Raw genomic sequence first — 23,546 nt, 5'->3', positions numbered from 1 at the left:
TAGTTTCTGCTTTATAACAAAGTGAATCAGTTATACATATACATATGTTCCCATATCTCTTCCCTCTTACATCTCCCTCCCTCCCACCTTCCCTGTCCAACCCCTCTAGGTGGTCAAAAACAACCGAGCTGACTTCCCTGTGCTATGAGGCTGCTTCCCACTAGCTATTTATTTTATGTTTGGTAGTGTATATATGTCCATGCCACTCTCTCACTTTGTCACAGCTTACCCTTCCCCCTCCCCATATCCTCAGGTCATTCTCTAGTACGTCTGTGTCTTTATTCCCATCTTACTCTGAGGTTCTTCATGACCTTTTTTTTTTTCCCTTAGATTCCATATATATGTGTTAGCATACGGTATTTGTTTTTCTCTTTCTGACTTATTTCACTCTGTATGACAGACTCTAGGTCCATCCACCTCACTACCAATAACTCAATTTCATTTCTTATTATGGCTGAGTAATATTCCATTGTATAAATGTGCCACATATTCTTTATCCATTCATCTGATGATGGACACTTAGATTGTTTCCATCTCTGGGCTATTGTAAATAGAGCTGCAATGAACATTTTGGTACATGTCTCTTTTTGAATTCTGGTTTTCTCAGGGTATATGCCCAGTAGTGGGATTGCTGGCTCGTATGGTAGTTCTATTTTTAGTTTTTTAAGGAACCTTCATACTGTTCTCCATAGTGGCTGTATCAATTTACATTCCCACCAACAGTGAAAGAGTGTTCCCTTTTCTCAACACCCTCTCCAGCATTTATTGTTTCTAGATTTTTTGATGATGGCCATTCTGACCAGTGTGAGATGATATCTAATTGTAGTTTTGATTTGCATTTCTCTAATGATTAATGATGTTGAGCATTCTTTCATGTGTTTGTTGGCAATCTGTATATCTTCTTTGGAGAAATGTCTATTTAGGTCTTCTGCCCATTTTTGGATTGGGTTGTTTGTTTTTTTGTTATTGAGCTGCATGAGCTGCTTATAAATTTTGGAGATTAATCCTTTGTCAGTTGTTTCATTTGCAAGTATTTTCTCCCATTCTGAAGGTTGTCTTTTGGTCTTGTTTATGGTTTCCTTTGCTGTGCAAAAGCTTTTAAGTTTCGTTAGGTCCCATTTGTTTATTTTTGTTTTTATTTCCATTTCTCTGGGAGGTGGGTTAAAAAGGATCTTGCTGTGATTTATGTCATAGAGTGTTCTGCCTATGTTTTCCTCTAAGAGTTTTATAGTGTCTGGCCTTACATTTAGGTCTTTAATCCATTTTGAGTTTATTTTTGTGTATACTGTTAGGGAGTGTTCTAATTTCATACTTTTACATGTACCTGTACAGTTTTCCCACCACCACTTATTGAAAAGGCTGTCTTTTCTCCACTGTATAATATTGCCTTGTTTATCAGAGATAAGGTGACCATATGTGTGTGGGTTTATCTCTGGGCTTTCTATCCTGTTCCATTGATCTATATTTCTGTTTTTGTGCCAGTACCATACCGTCTTGATTACTGTAGCTTTGTAGTATAGTCTGAAGTCAGGGAGCCTGATTCCTCTAGCTCCATATCTCGTTCTCAAGATTGCTTCAGTTATTCGGGGTCTTTTGTGTTTCCACACACATTGTGAAATTTTTTCTTCTAGCTCTGTGCAAAATGCCAGTTGTAGTTTGATAGGAATTGCATTGAATCTGTAGATTGCTTTTGGTAGTAGAGTCATTTTCACAATGTTGATTCTTCCAATCCAAGAACATGGTATATTCCTGCATCTATTTTTGTCATGTTTAATTTCTTTCATCAGTGTCTTGTAATTTTCTGCATACAGGTCTTCTGTTTCCTTAGGTAGGTTTATTCCTAGATAGTTTATTCTTTTTGTTGCTATGGTAAATGGGAGTGTTTTCTTAATTTCACTTTCAGATTTTTCATTATTAGTGTATAGGAATGCCAGAGATTTCTGTGCCTTAATTTTGTATCCTGCTACTTTACCAAATTCATTGACTAGCTCTAGTAGTTTTCTGGTAGCATCTTTAGGATTCTCTATAATATCATGTCATCTACAAATGGTGACAGCTTTACTTCTTCTTTTCCGATTTGGATTCCTTTTATTTCTTTTTCTTCTCTGGTTGCTGTGGCTAAAACTTCCAAAACTTGGTAAATTTAAGTAAATTGAAATCGTATCAAGTATCTTTTCCATCCACAACAGTATGAGACTAGATATCAGTTACAGGAAAAGATCTGTAAAAACTACAAACACATGGAGGCCAAACAATACACTACTTAATAACCAAGTGATCACTGAAGAAATCAAAGATAAACTCAAAAAATACCTAGAAACAAATGACAATGGAGACATGACGACCCAAAACCTCTGAGATGCAGCAAAAGCAGTTCTAAGAGGGAAGTTTATAGCAATACAATCCCACCTTAAGAAATAGGAAGCATCTCAAATAAACAACCTAACCTTGCACCTAAAGCAATTAGAGAAAGAAGAACAAAAATCCCCAAAGTTAGCAGAAGGAAAAAAATCATAAAAATCAGATCAGAAGTAAATGTAAAAGCAATGAAGGAAACAGTAGCAAAGATCAATAAAACTAAAAGTTGGTTCTTTGAGAAGATAAGCAAAATTGATAAATCATTAGCCTGACTCATCAGGAAAAAAAGGGAGAAGACTCAAATCAATAGAATTAGAAATGAAAAAGCAGAAGTAACAACTGACACTGCAGAAATACAAAGGATCAGGAGAGATTACTACAAGCAACTCTATGCCAATAAAATGGACAACCTGGAAGAAATGGACAAATTATTAGAAATGCACAACCTGCTCAGAGTGATCCAGGAAGAAATAGAAAATATGAGCAGACCAATCACAAGCACTGAAATTGAAACTGTGATTAAAAATCTTCCAACAAACAAAAGCCAGGACCAGATGGCTTCACAGGTGAGTTCTATCAAACATTCAGAGAAGAGCTAACACCTATCCTTCTCAAACTCTTCGAAAATATAGCAGAGTGAGAGACTCCCAAACTCATTCTATGAGGCCACCATCACCCTGATACCAAAACCAGACAAAGATGTCACAAAGAAAACTACAGGCCAATATCAGTGATGAACATAGATGGAAAAATCCTCAACAAAATACTAGCAAACAGAATCCAACAGCATATTAAAAGGATCATACACCATGATCAAGTGGAGTTTATTCCAGGAATGTAAGAATTCTTCAATATACACAAATGAATCAACATGGTACACCATATTAACAAATTGAAGGAGAAAAACCACATGATTATCTCAATAGATGCAGAGAAAGCTTTCAACAAAATTCAACACCCATTTATGATAAAAATCCTGCAGAAAGTAGTCATAGAGGGAACTTTCCTCAACATAATAAAGGACATATATGACAAACCCACAACCAACCTCATCCTCAATGGTGAAAAACTGAAACCATTTACACTAAGATCAGTAAGAAGACAAGGTTTCCCACTCTCATCACTATTATTCCTCAGTGTCTTATAGTTTTCTGAGTACAGGTCTTTTACCTCCTTAGGTAGGTTTATTCCTAGTTATTTTATTCTTTTTGTTGCAGTGGTGAATGTGATAGTTTCCTTAATTTCTCTTTCTGATCTTTCATTGTTAGTGTATAGGAATGCAAGAGAATTCTGTGCATTAGTTTTGTATCCTGCAACTTTACCAAATTCATTGATTAGCTCTAGTAGTTTTCTGGTGACATCATTAGGATTACCTATGTATCGTATCATGTCATCTGCAAACAGTGACAGTTTTACTACTTCTTTTCCAATTTGTATTTCTTTTATTTCCTTTTCTTTGATTGCCATGGCTAGGAGTTATAAAACTGTGTTCAATAGTAGTGGCAAGAGTGGACATCCTTGTCTTGTTCCTGATCTTAGAGGAAATGCTTTCAGTTTTTCACCATTGAGAATGATGTTTGCTGTGGGTTTGTTGTACATGACCTTTATTACTAGATGTAGGTTCCTGCTGTGCCCACTTTCTGGGAGTTTTTATCATAAATGTGTTTTGAATTTTGTCAAAAGCTTTGTCTGCATCTATTGAGATGATCATATGGTTTTTATTCTTCAATTTGTGCATATGGTGTATCACATTGATTTGCATATACTCAAGAATCCTTGCATCCCTGGGATAAATCCCCCTGGATCATGTTTTATAATCCTTTTAATGTGTTGCTGGATTCTGTTTGCTAGTATTTTGTTGAGGATTTTTGCATCCATGTTCATCAGTGGTACTGGTCAGTAATTTTCTTTTTTTGTAGTCTTTGTCTGGTTTTGGTATCAGGGTGATGGTGGCCTTGTAGAATGAGTTTGGGAGTGTTCCTCTGCAATTTTTTGGAAGAGTTTGAGAAAGATGGATATTATCACTTCTCTAAATGTTTGATAAAATTCACTTGTGAAGCCATCTGGTCCTGGACTTTTGTTTGTTGGAAGATTTTAAATCAGTTTCAGTTTCATTACTTGTGATTGGTCTAGTGCATATTTTCTATTTCTTCTTGGTTCAGTCTTGGAAGGTTATACCTTTCTTAGACTTTGTCCATTTCTTCCAGGTTGTCCATTTTATCGGCATAGAGTTGCTTGTAGTAGTCTCTTATGATGCTTTATATTTCTGTGGTATCCATTGTAACTTCTCCTTTTTTCATTTCTAATTTTATTGATTTGAGTACTCTCCCTCTTTTTCCTTTTTTTTTTTTTTTGTTTTTTTGGTGAGTATGGTCTTTTTTCTTTTTAACATGTTTATTGGAGTATAATTGCTTCACAATGGTGTGTTACCTTCTGCTGTATAACATAGTGAATCAGGTATACATAAACATATATCCCCATATATCTTTCCTCTTGCATTACCCTCCCTCCCACCCTCCTTATCCCACCCCTCTAGGTGGTCATAAAGCACTGAGCTGATCTCCCTGTGCTATGTGGCTGCTGCCCACTAGCTATCGGTTTTAGACTTGGTAGTGTATGTATGTCCATGCCACTCTCTGACTTTGCCCCAGCTTACTCTTCACCCTCCCCATATCCTCAAGTCCATTCTCTAGTAGGTTTGTCTTTATTCCTGTCTTACCCCTAGGTTCTTCATGACATTCTTTTTAAAATTCCATATATAGGTGTTAGCATACAGTATTTATTTTTCTCTTTCTGACTTACTTCACTTTGTATGACAGACTCTAAGTCCATCCACCTCACTACAGATAACTCAATTTCGTTTATTTTTATGGCTGAGTAATATTCCACTGTATATATGTGCCACATCTTCTTTATCCATTCATCTGTCAGTGGACACTTAGGTTGCTTCCATGTCCTGGTTATTGTAAATAGAGCTGCAACGAACATTGTGTTACATGACTCTTTTTGAATTATTGTTTTCTCACGGTATATGCCCAGTGGTGGGATTGCTGGGTCATATGGTAGTTCTATTTTTAGTTTTTTAAGGAACCTCCCTACTGTTCTCCATAGTGGCTGTATCGATTTCCCTCTTTTTCTTAATGTGTCTCACTAAAGGTTCATCAATTTTGTTTTTCTTCTCAAAGAACCAGCTTTTAGTTTTATTGATATTTGCTATTATTTTCTTTGTTTCTCTTTCATTTATTTCTGCTCTGATCTTCACGATTTCTTTCCTTCTACTAAATTTAGGGTTTTTTTGTTCTTCTTATTTCCTTTAGGTGTAAGATTAGATTTTTTTTGAGATTATTCTTGTTTCCTGATATAGGATTGTATTGTTATAAATTTCTCTCTTAGAACTGCTTTTGCTGCATCCCATAAGTTTTGGATCATCATGTTTTCATTGTCATTTGTCTCTAGGTATTTTCTGATTTCCTCTTTGATTTCTTCAGTGGTCTTTTGGTTATTTAGTAACATATTGTTTAGGCTCCATGTGTTTGTGTTTTTTACGTTTTTTTCCCCCTGTAATTTATTTCTACTCTCATAGTGTTGTGGTCAGAAATGATTCTTGAGATCATTTCAGTTTTCTTAAATATACTGAGGCTTGATTTGTGATCCAAGACGTTATCTATCCTGGAGAGTTTTCCATGTGTACTTGAGCAGAAAGTGTAATCTGCTGTTTTCAGATGGAATGTCCTATAAATATCAATTAAGTCTACATCGTCTATTGTCATTTAAAGTTTGTGTTTCCTTATTACTTTTCTGTTTGGATGATCTGTCCATTGTTGTAAGTGAGGTGTAAAAGTCTCCCACTATTATTATTTTACTATTGATTTCCTCTTGTATAGCTGTTAGCATTTGCCTTATGTATTGAAGTGCTTCTATGTTGGGTGCATATATATTTGTTATATCTTCCTCTTGGATTTATCACTTAATCATTATGTAGTGTCCTTCCTTGTCTTTTGTAACATTCTTTATTTTAAAGTCTATTTTATTTGATATCAGTGTTGCTAATCCAGTTTTCTTTTGATTTCCCTTTGCATGGAATATCTTTTTTCATCCCCCCACCTTCAGTCTGTATGTGTTCCTAGGTCTGAAGTGGGTCTTTTGTAGACAGCATATACATGGGTCTTGTTTTTGCATCAGTTCAGCAAGCCTGTGTCTTTTGGTTGGAGTGTTTAATCCATTCACTTTTAAGGTAATTATCAATATGTACGTTCCTATTACCATTTTCTTAATTGTTTTGGATTTGTTTTTTTTTTTTTTTTTTTTTTTTTTTGCGATATGCGGGCCTCTCACTGTTGTGGCCTCCCCCGTTGCGGAGCACAGGCTCCGGACGCGCAGGCTCCGGACGCGCAGGCTCAGCGGCCATGGCTCACGGGCCCAGCCGCTCCGCGGCATATGGGATCCTCCCAGACCGGGGCACGAACCCGTATCCCCTGCATCGGCAGGCGGACTCTCAACCACTTGCGCCACCAGGGAGGCCCTGGATTTGTTTTTGTAGGTCCTTTTTTTCTCTTGTGTTTCCCACTTAGAGAAGTTCCTTTAGCCTTAGTTGTAGAGCTGGTTTGGTGATGCTGAATTCTCTTAGCTTTTTCTTGTCTGTAAAGCTTTGGATTTCTCTGTCGAATCTGAATGCGATCCTTGCTTTTAGGTTCTTCCCTTTCATCTCTTTAGGTATATCATGCCACTCCTTCTGGCCTGTACAGTTTCTGCTGAGAAATCAGCTGTTAACTTATGGGAGTTCCCTTGTATGTTGTTTGTTGTTGTTCCCTTTTCACTTTTAATAATTTTTCTTTGTCTTTAATTCTTGTCAATTTGATTACTATGTGTTTGGGCATGTTTCTCCTTGGGTTTATTCTGTCTGGGACTCTGCACTTCCTGGACTTGGGTGGCTATTTCCTTTCCCATGCTAGGGAAGTTTTCAACTATAAATCTCTTCAAATATTTTCTCGGGTCCTTTCTCTGTCTTTTCTCCTTCTGGGACCCCTGTAATGTGAATGTTGGTGTGTTTAATGTTGTCCCAGAGGTGTCTTAGACTGTCTTCATTTCTTTTCTTTGTGTTTTCTTTTTTCTGTTCCACAACAGTGATTTCCACCATTCTGTATTCCAGGTTGCTTATCCGTTCTTCTGCATCAGTTATTCTGTTCTTGATTCCTTCTTGTGTATTTTTCATTTCAATTATTGTATTGTTCATCTCTGTTTGTTCTTTGATTCTTCTAGGTCTTTGTTAAACATTTCATGCATCTTCTCAATTTTTGCTTCCATTCTTTTTCTGAGTTCCTGGATCATCTTCACTATAATTATTCTGAATTCTTTTTCTGGAAGGTTGCCTATCTCCACTTCATGTAGCTGTTTTTCTGGGATTTTATCTTGTTCCTTCATCTGGTATGTAGTCCTGTGCTTTTTCATTTTGTCTGCCTTTCTGTGAATGTGATTTTCATTCCACAAGCTGCAAGATTCTCTATACTTAAAGTTTTTAAAACATCTTTTTTCATACCTGTTTATTCAGAAAATAATTTTATGTCATTATTTCCAGTTTTTACTGTTCTGATTTTTTACTTTCTTTGGGTTATGCTATAATTCTTTTTAGCTTCTTGAGTTGCATTTTTACTTTGTTTTAATTTTTTTATTTGCTTAAAACATTTAGGTCTGCAACTCTATCATACCAGAGTTATCCCACAAATATATATATGTGTGTGTCTTTGTATATGTTTTATTTTAGTTTAGTATTCACATTTCATGATTTACACCATTTCTTTAATCCTCTGTAAATCTTAAGGGGAAGTGTTAATGAATTTCAAAATAGAGGGTTTTTTGTTTTTTTAAATCATTGACCCATTGTTGATTTCTTATGTAATTGGTCTTTAGGATAACAGTTTCATGGAATATGTTGAGGTTTCTTTTGTGTCAAGGTGCATTGTCAGTTTTTATTAGTATTTTATGTGAAAAAAATAAATGTATTTAATTTTGATGTGAATTGTGAAACTTCATTTGGTACAGGCCTGAGATTCAGGTTTTCCTTTGTAAATTTTTTTGTTTATGTCTTTAAGTGGATGGAAAACTTCCTTGTTTCTCCATTGCCATAGATAATTTTTATCTCATTTGTTTATATTGTATGAGTGTATTTATACTGTTTTGACTTCCTAATTTACCCAGGTAGCTTCAAGAAAATTTTTAGCTTTGCTTGTGCAGATTCTATGATGTGGACTTCATGTTAAATATCACCACTGGTTATGTAATTTTATCTTTATTTTCAAGTTTGGTATCCTTAGTCCCTAGCACAGTGCTTAGCACTTAGGGGGCACTTGATCAATATTTGCTAAATGAATGAATGAATGAATGGTTACAGTGCCCCTGTAAGCAATTTTGGGTTTTATTTCATTCATAGTTAGTGCTGAATTTCTACTTCATTTGTACATGTTGGGAGATTGTTCTTCTTTTTGAGTTTAGATATGCTTTAAAGTTTTAAAAATTACTTTACTTACCATTTGTGAATGTGTGTAAAATTGTGGTATATGTGGATCAGTTAGCAGACCATTCCATATCATCTTATTCTGCCTTGTCCAGGGGACTGGTTTGGATTTTTTAAAACAGAAAATAAAATTTTGTTCATGTTATATGTCACTGTCTTGGTTGGGAGACTATTTGTGATTTCAAATTGCAATTAGGGTATAAATTCCTTAATAAGATATGTGAAGACTTTCATACTATGAACTCCATTTATCTACCTTTTATTTCTTAGTATTTACTCTCACATTCCCATGTTTTAGTTCCTAACACTCTATACTCTTTCAGGCTTCAGTGCCTTTTAAAATTATTTTCCCTCTGCCAAGAATGCCTTCATCTGACAAAGACCCACTCATAAATAATCTCCTATTCTTTCTAAACCCCTTACCCTCTCTGGCTGGAGAGAGGGATTTCTTCTCTTGCTCCCATATCATATCTTTCATATTTTTGACTCAATTTTTCAAGTTACCTCCTTGAACAAAAGTGTAAGATGAGTTAATAAGCATTAATCTTTCACTTAGCACCCACCCTATTGCATCCAGAATTAGAACTGAAATGTGAGCCATGCTCACAGTGTTTCCTTTGCTCTGGCAGCATCTAAAGAATATTGATACATTATAAGACAGTTCAAAGCATTCAATAAAAGAGCAGATAATATGCTTTGCAGATTATGTAGCACATAGTAGGTACTCTGTAAAAGTTAATGGCAACTCAACAGTACTCTGATAACATTATAGCATTTTCTCTGAATTGTCTTCAGCTCCCATTTCATGATTCTCAGGCATATATTGTACATGTTGTAAAAGTGATAGATATTTTGATGTGCTGGTAAGTAAAGCAAACATATTTCCAAAGCAGATACTGAAATATTACTACCAGTGGAAGCTATATATTATCAATGAAGAACCTTAGAGCAAAGAAGTTTAATGAAACTCCTAAGCCAGGTATTACTCTAGAACTCAGATTCTTTACAAACTTAGAGATCTCTTCTACCATATTTCCTTCCAAAGGTGTGGTGTTATGGGTAAAATATCAAGAGTGGAAACAATTTTTACTTTTATCTTAGGAGAATGTGAAATGATTATAAATAACTCATTTCAGCATTAGATACTAATTTTAAATATTTTTGTGGTAGCTTGTGAGTAAATACACTTTGTTATAGTGAAGTTTTATTATACATATGAAAACAAAAGCATGAAATTTAGAGTTAGAGGCTTCAGATACATGCTAGTCAAACCTTAGTTCACTTATATGAGGGAAAACTGAGGGCAAAGGTGGCCACATGTTGCCTAAATCACGTTCAGATTTCCTTCTCAGGGATGCTCACACAAGAACTTCTGATGGGCTTATTAAACTTACATCATGTGCACTCCTACATGCTAAAGATTTTAGTTTCCTAGGTTCCCATGCAGCATGGTTGATTAGAATAGTGTTGTTCACCTGATAAATATTATGTTTAAAAAAATTAACTATGTTATTTTGAGACATTAAGAAATATATAGTCACAGAAATTCACCATAATCCCATTTATAGATGAGGTTTCACTATAAGTAGATGGAGGCACCATGGGTCTATATGAAAGATATCAAGTCACTGAACTGCAAAATGACCTTGATGAGAGGTGGTAGGACTTCTAAGACAAGGAGCATTAGGAGAACCATTATGGGGAGTATCCAGCATGTAATTAGAATTTTAACCAGAATTCAACTAAGCAAAATAGCTACATGTAGAGTAAAAGGCAATTCATCAAGGAACAAAGCCATTGTGAGAATGTGTATATTGATTACATACATATGTAACATGTATAATATAAATGTATACATATATATATAATATTCATGCATCATTAATATTTTCTACATCTTTATATAATCTTTAAATGCATTTATTTTAATGATAGCAAATTATTGCATCTAGGTCACAGAACATAATTTTCAACCCACACTTCTATACTTGGTTGTGTATGTTTGTCCAGTATTTTTTTGTTGTTGTTGTAAATAATGAAACAATGCAGATCTTCACACATAGATTGTTTTCAATATTTAAAATTATTTTAGTTTGCTTGGGCTGTTGTAACAAAGCACCATGAACTGAGTGACTGAGAACAAGAGAAATTGTCTCATAGTTCTGGAGGCTAGATCCAGGTGTATTGACAAGGCAGTGCTCCCTCTGAAGTCTCTAGGGATAGATCTGTCAGGCCTCTCTCGTGAGTTTTGGTAGGTAGGTCCTAGGCTTCGCAGTATAACTCTGACTTTTATGTGATGCTTTTCTTATGTGTGTTTATCTGTCTCCAAATTTCTCCTTCTTATAAGGACATCAATCATACTGGATTGTGGATCACCCTACTCCAGTATGACCTCATTTAATTATATCTGCAAGAACTCTACTCCCAAACAAGACTATATTCTGAGGTACTGGGAGTTAAGACTTTGGCATATGGATTAAGGGGGACACAATTCAGTCCATAACAAAATTAATTTCCTTAGCATCAACTTCCGAAAAAGGAATTTACCCATAAGAACAAAGTTTATTGCTAGACATCACTAAAATGTTTCTGACAAATATAATTTTCACTGTTACCAACCCTATATCAGAGTGCCTGATTCATGATATCCTCAAAGACCTTGGTAATTATTTTCAATATCATTAAAATTAATATCATTATTCTAAACTTTGCTAATTTTATAATCATGGTTAGGCATAGTTTTAATAAACTGGTTAAATTTTCAAGCTTATGGACCATTGCATTCTAATTTGTGAATTATCTAGTCACATTCTTGACCATATATTGGGGTATTAGTGTCACTTTTTAGACAGGTGAGAGTTCTTTATACATTAAACATATTAATATACATGTATTCAGCAAAAAATATTTTCTTGTTTTTATATACAAAAATACTAAATGAATATAAATTTATCAAACGTTTCTCTTTGTTGTATTATTTTACCTTTAAGTTTGAGCATATCTTCTTATTCCATAGGCTTAATAAATATACACTTTTATTTTTACTTTTTCTTACTTGAATTTAAATTACTTTAAATTTAATATATCTGGAACTTCATGATATATGTATGAGATACAAATGAGTATTATAAATATTTACCCAATGTTCTAAGTAGCATTTTATTTATAATTTTTATTTCATATTGGAATATATTTGATTTCAATGTTGTGTTAGTTTCAGGTGTACAGCAAAGTGATTCAGTGATACATATACATATATCTATTCTTTTTCAAATTCTTTTTCCATTTAGGTTATTACAGAATATTGAGCAGAGATCCCTCTGCTATAAACCAGGTCCTTGTTGGTTATCTATTTTAAATCTAGTAGTGTGTATTTGTGAATCCCAAACTTCCAATTTATCCTTACCCCCACCTTTCCCCTTTGGTAACCATAAGTTTGTTTTCTATGTCTGTGAGTCTGTTTCTGTTTTGTAAATAAGTTCAGTTGTATCATTTTTTTAATTTTCTTCATATAAGTAATATCATATGATATTTGTTTTTCTCTGTCTTAGTTCAGTTAGTATGATAATCTCCAGGTCCATCCATATTGCTGCAAATGGTATTATTTCACACTTTTTAATGGCTGAGTAATAGCCCATTGTATATATGAACCACATCTTTATCCATTCATCTGTTGATGGACATTTAGGTTGTTTCCATGTCTTGGCTATTCTAAATAAATGTTGCAGTGAACATTGGGGTGCATGTATCCTTTTGAACCATGTTTTTCTCTGGATACATGCCCAAGAGTGAGATTGCTGGGTTATGTAGTAGCTCTATTTTTAGTTTTTTAAGGAACCTCCGTACCGTTCTCCATAGTGGCTGCACCAATCTACATTCCCACCAACAGTGTAGGAGGGTTCCCTTTTCTCCACATGCTCTTCAGCATTTGTTGTTTGTGGAGTTTTTGATGATGGCTATGCTGACTGGTGTTAAATGTTATATATCTCATTGTAGTAGTGACTTGCATTTCTCTAATAATTAGCAACATTAAGCATCTTTTCATGTGCCTGTTGACCATCTGCCTGTCTTCTTTGGAGAAATGTCTGTTTAGGTCCTCTGCCCGTTTTTAGATTGGATTTTTCTTTACTTTTCTTTTTTCTTTTTTTTTTTTTTTTTGATAATGAGCTGTTTGTAACTTTTAGAGATTAATACCTTGTCCCTCTCATTGTTTGCAAATATTTTCTCCCATTCTGTGGGTTGTCTTTTCATTTTGTTTATGGTTTCCTTTCCTGTACAAAAGCTTTTAAGTTTAATTAGGTCCCATTTGTTTATTTTTGTTTTTATTTTCATTACTCTAGGAGACAGATCAAAAAAGATCTTGCTGCAATTTATGTCAAAGAGTGTTCTGCCTATGTTTTCTTCTAAGAGTTTTAGAGTATCCAGTCTTACACTTAGGTCTTTAATCCATTTTGAGTTTATTTTCGTGTATGCAGTTAGAGAATATTCCAATTTCATCTTTTTAAAAGTAGCTGTCCAGTTTTCCCAGCACCATTTATTGAAGAGACTGTCTTTTCTCCATTGTATAGTCTTGCCTCCTTTGTTGTAGATTAATTGACCATAAGTGCATGGTTTAATTTCTGGGCTTTCTATCCTCTTCCATTGAACTATATTTCTGTTTTTTTGTGCCAGTACCATACTGTTTTGATGACTCTAGCTTTGTAGTATAGTCTGAAGTCAGGGTGCCTGATTCCTCCAGCTCCATTTTTCTTTTTCAAGATTGCTTTTGTTATTCAGGGCCTTTGTGTCTCTGTACAAATTTTAAGATTTTTTGTTCTAGTTCTGTGATAAGTGCCATTGGTAATTTGATAGAGATTGCATTGAATCTGTAGATTGCCTTGTGTAGTACAGTCATTTTGACAATATTGATTCTTTCAATTCATGGTCATGGTATATCTTTCCATTTGTTTGTGTCATCTTTGATTTTTTTCATCAGAATGTTATAGTTTTTGGAGTACAGATCTTTTCCCTCCTTAGGTAGGTTTATTCCTAGGTATTTTATTCTTTTTAATGTGATGGTTAATGGGGTTATTTCTTTAATTTCTCTTTCTGATCTTTCATTGTTAGTGTTTAGCAATGCAACAGATTTCTGTGTATTAATTTTATATCCTGCAACTTTACCAAATTCATTGATTAGCTCTAGTAGTTTCCTGTTGGCATCTTTAGGATTATATATGAATAGTATCATGTCATCTGCATAGTATCATGTCATCTGCAAACAGTGACAGTCATACTTCTTTTCCAATTTGGATTCCTTTTATTTCTTTTTCTTCTCTGATTGTCATGGCTAGTACTTCCAAAACTATTTTGAATAAAGGTGGCAAGAGTGGATATCACTGTCTTGTTCCTGATCTTAGAGGAAATGCTTTCAGCTTTTCACCATTGAGTATGATGTTAGCTGTAGGTTTGTCATATATGGGCTTTATTATGTTGAGGTATGTTCCCTCTATATCTAGTTTCTGGAGAGTTTTCATCATAAATGAGTGCTGAATTTTGTCAAAAGCTTTCTCTGCATCTATTGAGATGATCATATGATTTTTATTCTTTAATTTGTTAATGTGGTGTATCACACTGATTCATTTATGGATATTAAAAAAAATCCTTGCATCCCTGGGATAAATCCAACTTATTCGTAGTGTATGATCCTTTTAATGTATTGTTGCATTTGGTTTACTAGCATTTTGTTGAGGATTTTTACATCTATGTTCATCAGTAATATTGGCCTGTAATTTTCTTATTTGTGGTATCTTTGTCTCATTTTGGTATCAGGGGGATGGTGGCCTCATAGAATGAGTTTGGGAATATTCCTTCCTGTGCAATTTTTTGAATAGTTTGAGAAGGATAGGCATTAACTCTTCTCTAAAGGTCTGATAGAATTTGCCTGTGAAACCATCTGGTCCTGGACTTTTGTTTGTTGTAAGTTTCTTCATCACAGTTTCAATTTCAGTACTTGTGATTGGCATATTCATATTTTCGATGTCTCCCTGGTTCAGTCTTGGGAGACTGTATCTTTTCAAGAATTTGTCCACTTCTTCTAGGTTGTTCCTTTCATTGACATATAGTTGCTTGTTGTATTCTCTTATTATCCTTTGAGTCCATTGTAACTTATTTTTCATTTCTAATTTTTTGGATTTGAGCCCTCTTTCTCTGTTTTTTTTTCTTGATGAGCCTGACTAAAGGTTTATCAATTTTGTTTATCTTTTCAGAGAACCAGGTTTTAGTTTTATTGATCTTTTCTATTGTTCTTCACTATTTCAATTTTTTCTTCTCTGATTTTTATGATTTCTTTTGTTTTACTAGCTTTGTATTTTGTTTGTTGTTCTTTTTCTAGTTGCTTTAGGTGTAAGTTTAGGTTATTTATTTGAGATTTTTCTTGTTTCTTGAGGAGAGCTTGAATTGCTATGGACTGCTTTTGCTGAGCCCCATAGGTTTTGGATTGTCATGCTTTCATTTTCATTTTTCTACAGGTATTTTTTGATTTCTTCAATGATCCATTGGTTGTTTGGTAGCATATTGTTTAGCCTCCATGTGTTTGTGATTTTTTCCAGTTTTTTTCTTGTAGTTGATTTCTAATCTCATTGCATTGTGGTCAGAATAGATGCTTGATATGATCTCATTTTTATTAAATTTACTTAGGCTTGATTTTGTTGCCCAGCATGTGGTAAGGTCTGGAGAATGTTCCATGTTCAGTAGGGAGAATGTGTATTCTGCTGCTTTTGGATGGGATGCTCTATAAATATCAATTAAGTCTGTTTGTTCTAATGTGTCATTTAAGGCCTGTGTTTCCTTTTTGACTTTCTCCCTGTATGATCTGTCTATTGATGAAAGTGGGGTGTTAAAGTACCCCACTATTAATGTGTTACTGTAGAGTTCTCCTTTTATGGCTGTTAGTTTTTTCCTTATATAATGTGGTGCTCCCATACTGGGTACATATATTTTTACAATTATTATATCTTCTTCTTGGATTGTTGCCTTGATCATTGTGAAGTTTCCTTCTTTGTCTTTTTTTTTTTTTTTTTTTTTTGCGGTACACGGGCTTCTCACTGTTGTGGCCTCTCCCGTTGCGGAGCACAGGTTCCGGACACGCAGGCTCAGCGGCCATGCCTCACAGGCCCAGCCGCTCCGTGGCATGTGGGATCCTCCCGGACCGGGGCACGAACCCGCATCCCCTGCATTGGCAGGCGGACTCCCAACCACTGTGCCACCAGGGAAGCCCCCTTCTTTGTTTTTTATACAGTCTTTAATTTTAAAGTCTGTTTTGTATGATATGAGTGTTGCTAGTCCAGCTTCCTTTTGATTCCCATTTACATAGAATACCTTATTCCATCCCTTCACTTTCAGTCAGTATGTGTCCCTAGATCTGAAGTGGGTCTCTTGTAGACAGCATATATATGGGTCTTATTTTTGTATACATTCAGCCAGTCTTTGTCTTTTGGTTGGAACATTTAATCCATTTATGTTTAAGGTAATTATCAATATGTATGTTCTTATTGCCATTTTGTTAATAGTTTTGGTTTTGTTTTTGTAGGTCTTTTTCCTTCCCTTCCTCTTTTGTTCCCTTCTGTTGTGTTTTGATGACTAACATTAGTGTTGTGTTTGGATTCCTTTTTATTTTTTGTGTATCTATTGTTGTTTTTCTCTTTGTGGTTACCTTGAGGTTTTGATATAGCAGTCTGTATATAAACAAGATTGTTTTAAGTTGCTGGTCCCTTAATTTCAAATCCATTTCCAATGTCTTGCGTTTGTACTCTCCTCTTCTCACAGTTGCTGGTTTTGACTTCATATTTGTGTGTGGATGACTTCCTACCTTTACTCTATGTTTGCCTTTACTGGTGAGCTTTTCCATTCATTATTTTCTTGTTTCTAGTTGTGGCTTTTTCTTTTTCACCTAGAGAAGTTCCTTTAGCATTTGTTGCAAAGCTGTTCTGGTGGTGCTGAATTCTCTTAGCTTTTTCTTGTCTATAAAGCTTTTGATTTCTCCATCACATCTGAATGAGAGCATTACTTGGTAGAGTATTCTTGGTTGTAGGTTCTTCCCTTTCATCATTTTACATATATTTTGCCACTCCCTTCTGGCCTGTAGAGTTTCTGCTGAAAAATCAGCTGATAACCTTATGGGAGTTTCCTGTATGTTATTTTTGCTTTTCCCTTGTTGCTTTTAATATTTTCTTTGTCTTTAATTTTTGTCAACTTGATTACTATGTCTCTTGGCATGCTCCTCCTTGGGGTTTTCCTGCCTGGGACTTTCTGCACTTCCTGGACTTGGATGACTGCTTCATTTCCCATGATAGGGGAGTTTTCAGCTATTACCTCTTCATATATTTTATCAGATCCTTTCTCTGTCTTCTCCTTCTAGGACCTCCATACTGAGAATATTGGTGTGTTTAATGTTGTCCCAGAGGTCTCTTAGACTGTCCTCATTTCTTTTCATTCTTTTTCCTTTATTCTGTTCTGAAGCAGTGATCTCCACCATTCTGTCTTCCAGTTCACTTATTCATTCTTGTGATTCATGTATTCTTTTTTTTTTTTTTTTTTTTGCAGTACACGGGCCTCTCACTGTTGTGGCCTCTCCTGTTGTGGAGCACAGGCTCTGGACGTGCAGGCTCAGCAGCCATGGCTCACGGGCCCAGCTGCTCTGCGGCATGTGGGATCTTCCTGGACTGGGGCACAAACCCGCATTCCCTGCATCGGCAGGCGAACTCTCAGCCACTGCGCCACCAGGGAAGCCCTGTGATTCATGTATTCTGATATTGATTCCTTCTGGTGTATTTTTATTCCAGTTATTATAGTGTTCATCTCTGTTCTGTAGATCTTCTTGCTCTTTTTTAAACATTTCTTGTATCTTCTCTGTCTGTTCCTCCATTCTTTTTTCCAAGATTTTAGATCATCTTTACTATCATTACTCTGAATTCTTTTTCAGGTAGATTACCTGTCTCCAGTTCACTTAGTAGTTCTTCTGGGGTTTTATCTTGTTCGTTCATCTGGGACACATTCCTCTGCTGTCTCCTTTTGTGTAGCTTTCTGTGTTTGCTGTTTCTGTTCCTCAGGAGGCAGGGTTTTAGTTCTTCTTGCTTCTGCTGTCTGTCCCCTGATGGATAATGCTGGTCTAAGGGGCTTATGCCAGCTTCCTGGTGGGAAGGACTGGTTCTTGCCCACTGGTTACTAGAACTTGGTCTTGTCCCTCTGGTGGGCGGGACCATGTGAAGGGGTGTGTTCATTGGGAAGCTGTGGGCTCAGGGAGACTTTAGGTAGCCTGTCTGCAGTTGGGTGGGGCTGTGTTCCCACCCTGTTGGTTGTTTGGACCGAGGTGTTTCAGCACTGGAGCATACAGGGCATTGGGTGGGGCCAGGTCCTGTGGGAAAATGGTGACCTACAGGAGAGCTCTTGCCAATGAGTATTCTCTAGAACTACAGCCTCCATTATCTTTTCCCCTGCAGTGAGCCACAGCCTCCCCCTGCCTCTTCAGGAGACCCTCCAATACCAGCAAGTAGGTCTGGCCCAGGCTCTTATGAGGTCATTGCTTTTTCCCCTGCATCCGGGTGTGCACAAGACCTTGTGTGCAACATCCAAGAGTGGAGTTTCTGTTTCTCCCATTCCTGTGGAATTCCTGTGATCAGAACCCCAATGACCTTCAAAGCCAGATGCTCTGGGGACTCCTCCTGATGCAAGACTCTCATGATGGGGTGCCTGATGTGGGGATCAGAACTTTCACTCCTCTGGGATAACTTCTGTCATATAATTGTTTTCCAGTTTGTGGGTCACCCACCTGGCAGGTATGTGATTTGATTTTATCATGATTGTGCTTCTTCTAGTGTCTCATTTGGCTTCTTCTTTGTCTTTGGATGTAGAATATCTTTATTGGTAGTTTCCAGTGTTTTTTTGTCAATGGTTGTTCAGCAGTCAGTTGTGATTTTGGTGTTTTGGTGAGAGGGAGTGAGCTCAAGTCATTCTACTCTGCCATCTTGTCTCTGCCCCCAGAAGCATCATGTATTAACTAATGTTTCTCATTTTCTTTGATAATAGTATGTCCATTCTTATTCACTAAGTTCTTAAGTATAAGGGTATATTACTTCGGTATATTTTATGTTTCACTGATCTTCTATTACTTTGCCACAACCATAATATTTTAGCTATCATAGACTTCTAATATTTGTGTGATCTGTCCTCATTAATCTCCTTTAAAACAATCTTATGTGTTTTTACTTGTTTGTTGACTTAGTTATACTTAAAATTAGAATAATTTCAAGTTACAACAACTGCCATTAGGTGTAATCCTAACTGCCATTAGGATTTTAACTGTTAAATCTATAAATCTGTTAGAAAGTAATTCATCCTCCCTATACAGAAAGATGAAATAATGGTTTTCTTTATATGAATTTTTAAATACTTCAACAAATTCGTATAGCTTATGTAAGGTTGTACATTCACTGCTTAGCAAACATTTATTAGTCATCTCCTGGTGTTTCAGGAATATAATGGAAGTTGACAAAAAGGTTAAATAAAGTATCATTGAGGCACTTTTTTAGAAGGATTTCAGATAAGGAAATTGGAAAATTTTGAGGGTTAGCCAAGAGGAATACACAGTGTGCAGCACTCATGTATAAAGACCATGAATCCCTGAAAAGTAGCAACATTCCAGGAGAGGGGGTTATGCTTCAACTGAGTTTTGGAGGCTGACAGGCAGTTAGCTGGATGAAGAAAGCGATAACTTGTTTTAGAGGGAGGAAACTGAAAATGCAAAGGCACACATTTAAAACACATGCATGGAAACTAAATGGCAAGAATTTAATTGTGGCCAAAGTGTAGGATGTGAATGAGGACTGGTGAGCCATGAATTTCTAGTATATATAGATCTAATTTCTCAAATGGGCATTGGGTGACATTGGTGGGTTTTAAAAAGGGAAGTGACATAATATTTGTATTTCAGAAAGGTTTCAAATGGGGACAAGAAAGGAGTCAAAGTGAACAACAAAGGTTCATTGATAATTAATAAAAATATGTATTCAGTGAAAGAATGAATGAACATTGAATGAATCAATGAATGAAAAGTTAATGTATTACCACATTTAGCAGCTGAAAAATAACAGCTTTGGTAAGATTACCTTTATATAGTCAAGTGGTTGCTATAGAAGACAGTTAGAATGGAAGACTGTGTCACAGTGCTGGATATTTGAAATGAGATCTAATGTCATTGTATTCCAAACTAGTTATTGCTAGTTAGTAGGAAATAACTTAATGTTGTTACTTGATGTGTTGGTTATATATTCACTTTGCCACCTATTTTATTATCCTAATAGTTTTCCAGATGGTTTGGTTTGGCTTGTTTTCAGGGTATAATAGTGTAGTTCCTGAAAAATAATAACTCTGTATTTTACCTTTCAACATTTGAGTTGTTTATTTCTGTTTTAATATATTGGTCAGAATTTCTGGAATTAAGTTAAAATATGGTAGTGAACATTTTTGTTTTGCTTTTAATAATAGGGATGCCCTAATATTTTACACTTAAGTTGATTCTGGAAGATGTTTTTAGCATATTAAACTTAAGACTCAGTCCTATCCTATTTTAAATAGGTTAAAAATTATTTGGAAGATTTTGAAATTTTTTCTAATAACTTGTGTGTTCCTGTTGAAATGCAGATATGTATTTTATGACCAGTTAATATGTCCTGTTAAATTCGTCAGTGATTTTAAATCATGCTTATGAAAAAATCTTCATGGCTATGATATGTTATTCTTCTGATACTGTGCTGAATTTTATTTTCTGTATTTTGTGAAGTATTTAAAAATACTTATGGTCATAAATAAGATTTGCTTTATTACTCTATATTGTGCCTTACCCTGTTTTATATTCAAAGATAGAACCCAGGGATATTGTAAAATCTTAAGTATTGCACAAAAATATTTAGTTATGTTAACTGGTTCATACTTAATGAGTCAAGAAAACAAATATATTTCAGATTTTTATCAATAAAGGTCATCATTGAGATACATGACCTCGGGGAAATCTTTCTGTCTCTGGGGCTCATCTATAAAAATAAGGGGATTGCACTACATGAACTGTAAGGTCTTGCCAGCTCTAGCTTTCTGTGCACTTGTATTCATAGAGAAATCCCTCCAGCTTTATGCTAAAAAGCAATAACTCTATGTAAGGTAGAAATGGACCATGCTATGATGACGCTTACAGATTTAGACTTGAGTTTCAAAAAGAAAAAAAAGAAAAAAGCAGTAGTCCATTGTTCATCTACTTGGGCCCATGAGCAGTTGAAAGTGATAAATGTTGACATTGTGATTTATCTTAAGTTGCAGTGGAGAACTGTGGATCACCACCCCTCACTGTTTTGTTCAATTCACCTGAAACATTGGATCTAAAGGGCAGCAGGTGGGGGATCAGAAGACCTGGATTTGTGTCCCACTCTGTCATTTATTAGTTTTGGGACCCTAAGTCATTTAATCCCTTCAGGCAAGTTTTCTTATTTGCAAGATGAAATATACTTAATTAATCTTTTAGTTCTGAAGTTCTACGAGAAGCCATAAATAATCCCTCAATGAAACATCTTTAGTTTATATAGTCACCTGGGGTTTACTTTCATATATATTGATCTTAATTGATCCTCTCCACAACGTTTGGAGGCAAAAAGCAAAGTATTAGTGACTTTATTTCAGAGTTAGGTCTAGACTCCAGACTCCAGACTCCAGAGAATTTGGTAGTTTGCCCCGTGTGCTTAGTAAGTGACAGAGCCCCAACTGGAGCCTAGGCATTCTGATACTTAAACTGCTCTTTTCTTTTTATGGCACATTGTCTTTTGTTAAGTCCTGTAATCACCCTTTTATACTTTTCAAGCATTCTGGCACATTTTCCGGCTCTTTAAATTGTGAGGACCAACTATTCTTCTTTGCTTGGGGTTCATTTATGATTTTAAACTATATAACACTAACACTTTGTTCATGTGTATGTTTAAATGATTTCTTGAAAAGTACTCCATCTAACATTTATTCCTTCTTTTCCTGATTCTCTTTCAGATAGCAGTTCTGTGGATGAAAAGGTTTTAAATCATACTTTTTCTTCCCTCCTGAGGGACCTTGTCTTTTGTACATGTTTGTTTGTGACATATTAGACCTGTTTTGGTTCTTCTGTTTTAGTTGTGAACTGTGCATGTTATCCCAGCTTTCCATTCTTTGGTTGTCATTTAAGTGTGCCCCAATCTGTTGCATTTATGAAGAGGTTACACCTTGCCAGCTTCGCTTACTTTAGCTTACACTTGCCAACCTAGGGGTCTGCTACGGTCAAACTCAGCATCTGTTTTTAAGTCTGGCGAATCATGATCTCTCTGACTGATTCATGATCTTCACTGCACACACCAAGTTTTAAGGGCAAATAGTATTTGGAATATGATATTTTCCTCGACTCTGCCAGTGCTTTTGTCTGAATGCTGACAGCTAATTTCAAAACCTCCACTCACAAAAACACAGTAGCTTTGACTTGAAGCTGACCCTGCTTAGCATCTGTCATACTAGGTGTTACGTGTCTAGTGCAGTTGACGCGTGTTCCAAATTCATGTATACACAGCTATAGGATACTAAAAGCCTCTTTTGTTTTGTTTTTCTCCATTTTCGTTTAAGGCTCGAATAGTAAGTGGCAATGATTTGGATGCTTCCAAATTCTCTGCACTACAGGCGTTTGGTGGGTAAGTACATTCATAACCTTTCTAATTCATTCCATTCATCAGTGGTTCTCAGTGGTGGTCTCAACATATGTATTTTGAGTGCAGAATGTTGCATGATGGTATAATTAACTTGCCTTGCTGTTGCTTTCTTTTCACAGTAAAATAGCTTTTATAGTGTTTTTAAAAAAGTAATATATAGATTTGTGTATATTTATGTTTAATTATATATACATGTATCTATATATAAAGAACAAAGTTGAAATCACCAGCCAGAATAAACATTAACATGATCATTCCATACACAAAACATAACCATATAATTTTACATTATTGAGTTCATGTTAATAAAATTAATAATGTTTTGATCTGCTTGCTTGTACTTTATGATATGTGCATGAACATATTTTATGTCAATAAGTGAATGTAATCTTCACCATTATTTTTTATAGTTCCATTTAATGAGTGTATAAAGTATTTAAAATGTAATCACAAAATAATGTATTAATTATATTTACTATGTAAGATACTCAAACAGCAAAGGATTTCCTTTAATGCCCCTAATGATACATAGGTATCAGTTTGGCATGTGTGTTGTTAGGCCTTTTTCTGTATGCTTGCAAACATATATGTTCTATAAGTTCATATAGAATAATAGTTTTGTTTGTCTCTGTGCGTTGAACATAAATTAGGCCATTCTATATGTAAATAAAGAAGCACTAATTTAGTGCTGACATAATAGCAGATATTATTACAATTGTTTCATATATAATGACTCATTTGTTCCTTACAATAGCCCTGTGAGGTAAGTACTATTTTGACCTCCATTTTACACATGAGGAAACTGATGTATAATGTAGTTAAAAAGAAAGAAATAAAGAAAAGCAACCAAAACCAAACCTTTCTCTTCATACAGCTAGTAAGTAGCAAAGTCAGTATTCAAGTTAGTCTAGTTCCAGAGTCTGTGATTTTAATTA

At 35.3% G+C, this 23,546-nt stretch overlaps 1 protein-coding gene across 2 annotated transcripts in view; it reads left to right on the top strand.

The window, feature by feature from the left end:
• Nucleotides 1-23,546, top strand: part of UNC13C (unc-13 homolog C) — a 587,724-nt gene that overhangs the window by 102,520 nt on the left and 461,658 nt on the right. For both annotated transcript variants that reach the window (XM_060095294.1, XM_060095293.1), the window contains exons 2-3: nt 21,929-21,951; nt 22,529-22,593. In XM_060095294.1, the coding sequence (XP_059951277.1) occupies nt 21,929-21,951; nt 22,529-22,593 (88 nt within the window). The remainder of the gene's footprint in view (nt 1-21,928; nt 21,952-22,528; nt 22,594-23,546) is intronic.

This window comes from Mesoplodon densirostris, chromosome 4, assembly GCF_025265405.1.
Source record: "Mesoplodon densirostris isolate mMesDen1 chromosome 4, mMesDen1 primary haplotype, whole genome shotgun sequence".
Taxonomy (NCBI): domain Eukaryota; kingdom Metazoa; phylum Chordata; class Mammalia; order Artiodactyla; family Ziphiidae; genus Mesoplodon; species Mesoplodon densirostris.
The sequence above is the reverse complement of the archived record's forward strand: the minus strand, read 5'-3'. Positions and strand labels throughout refer to the sequence as shown.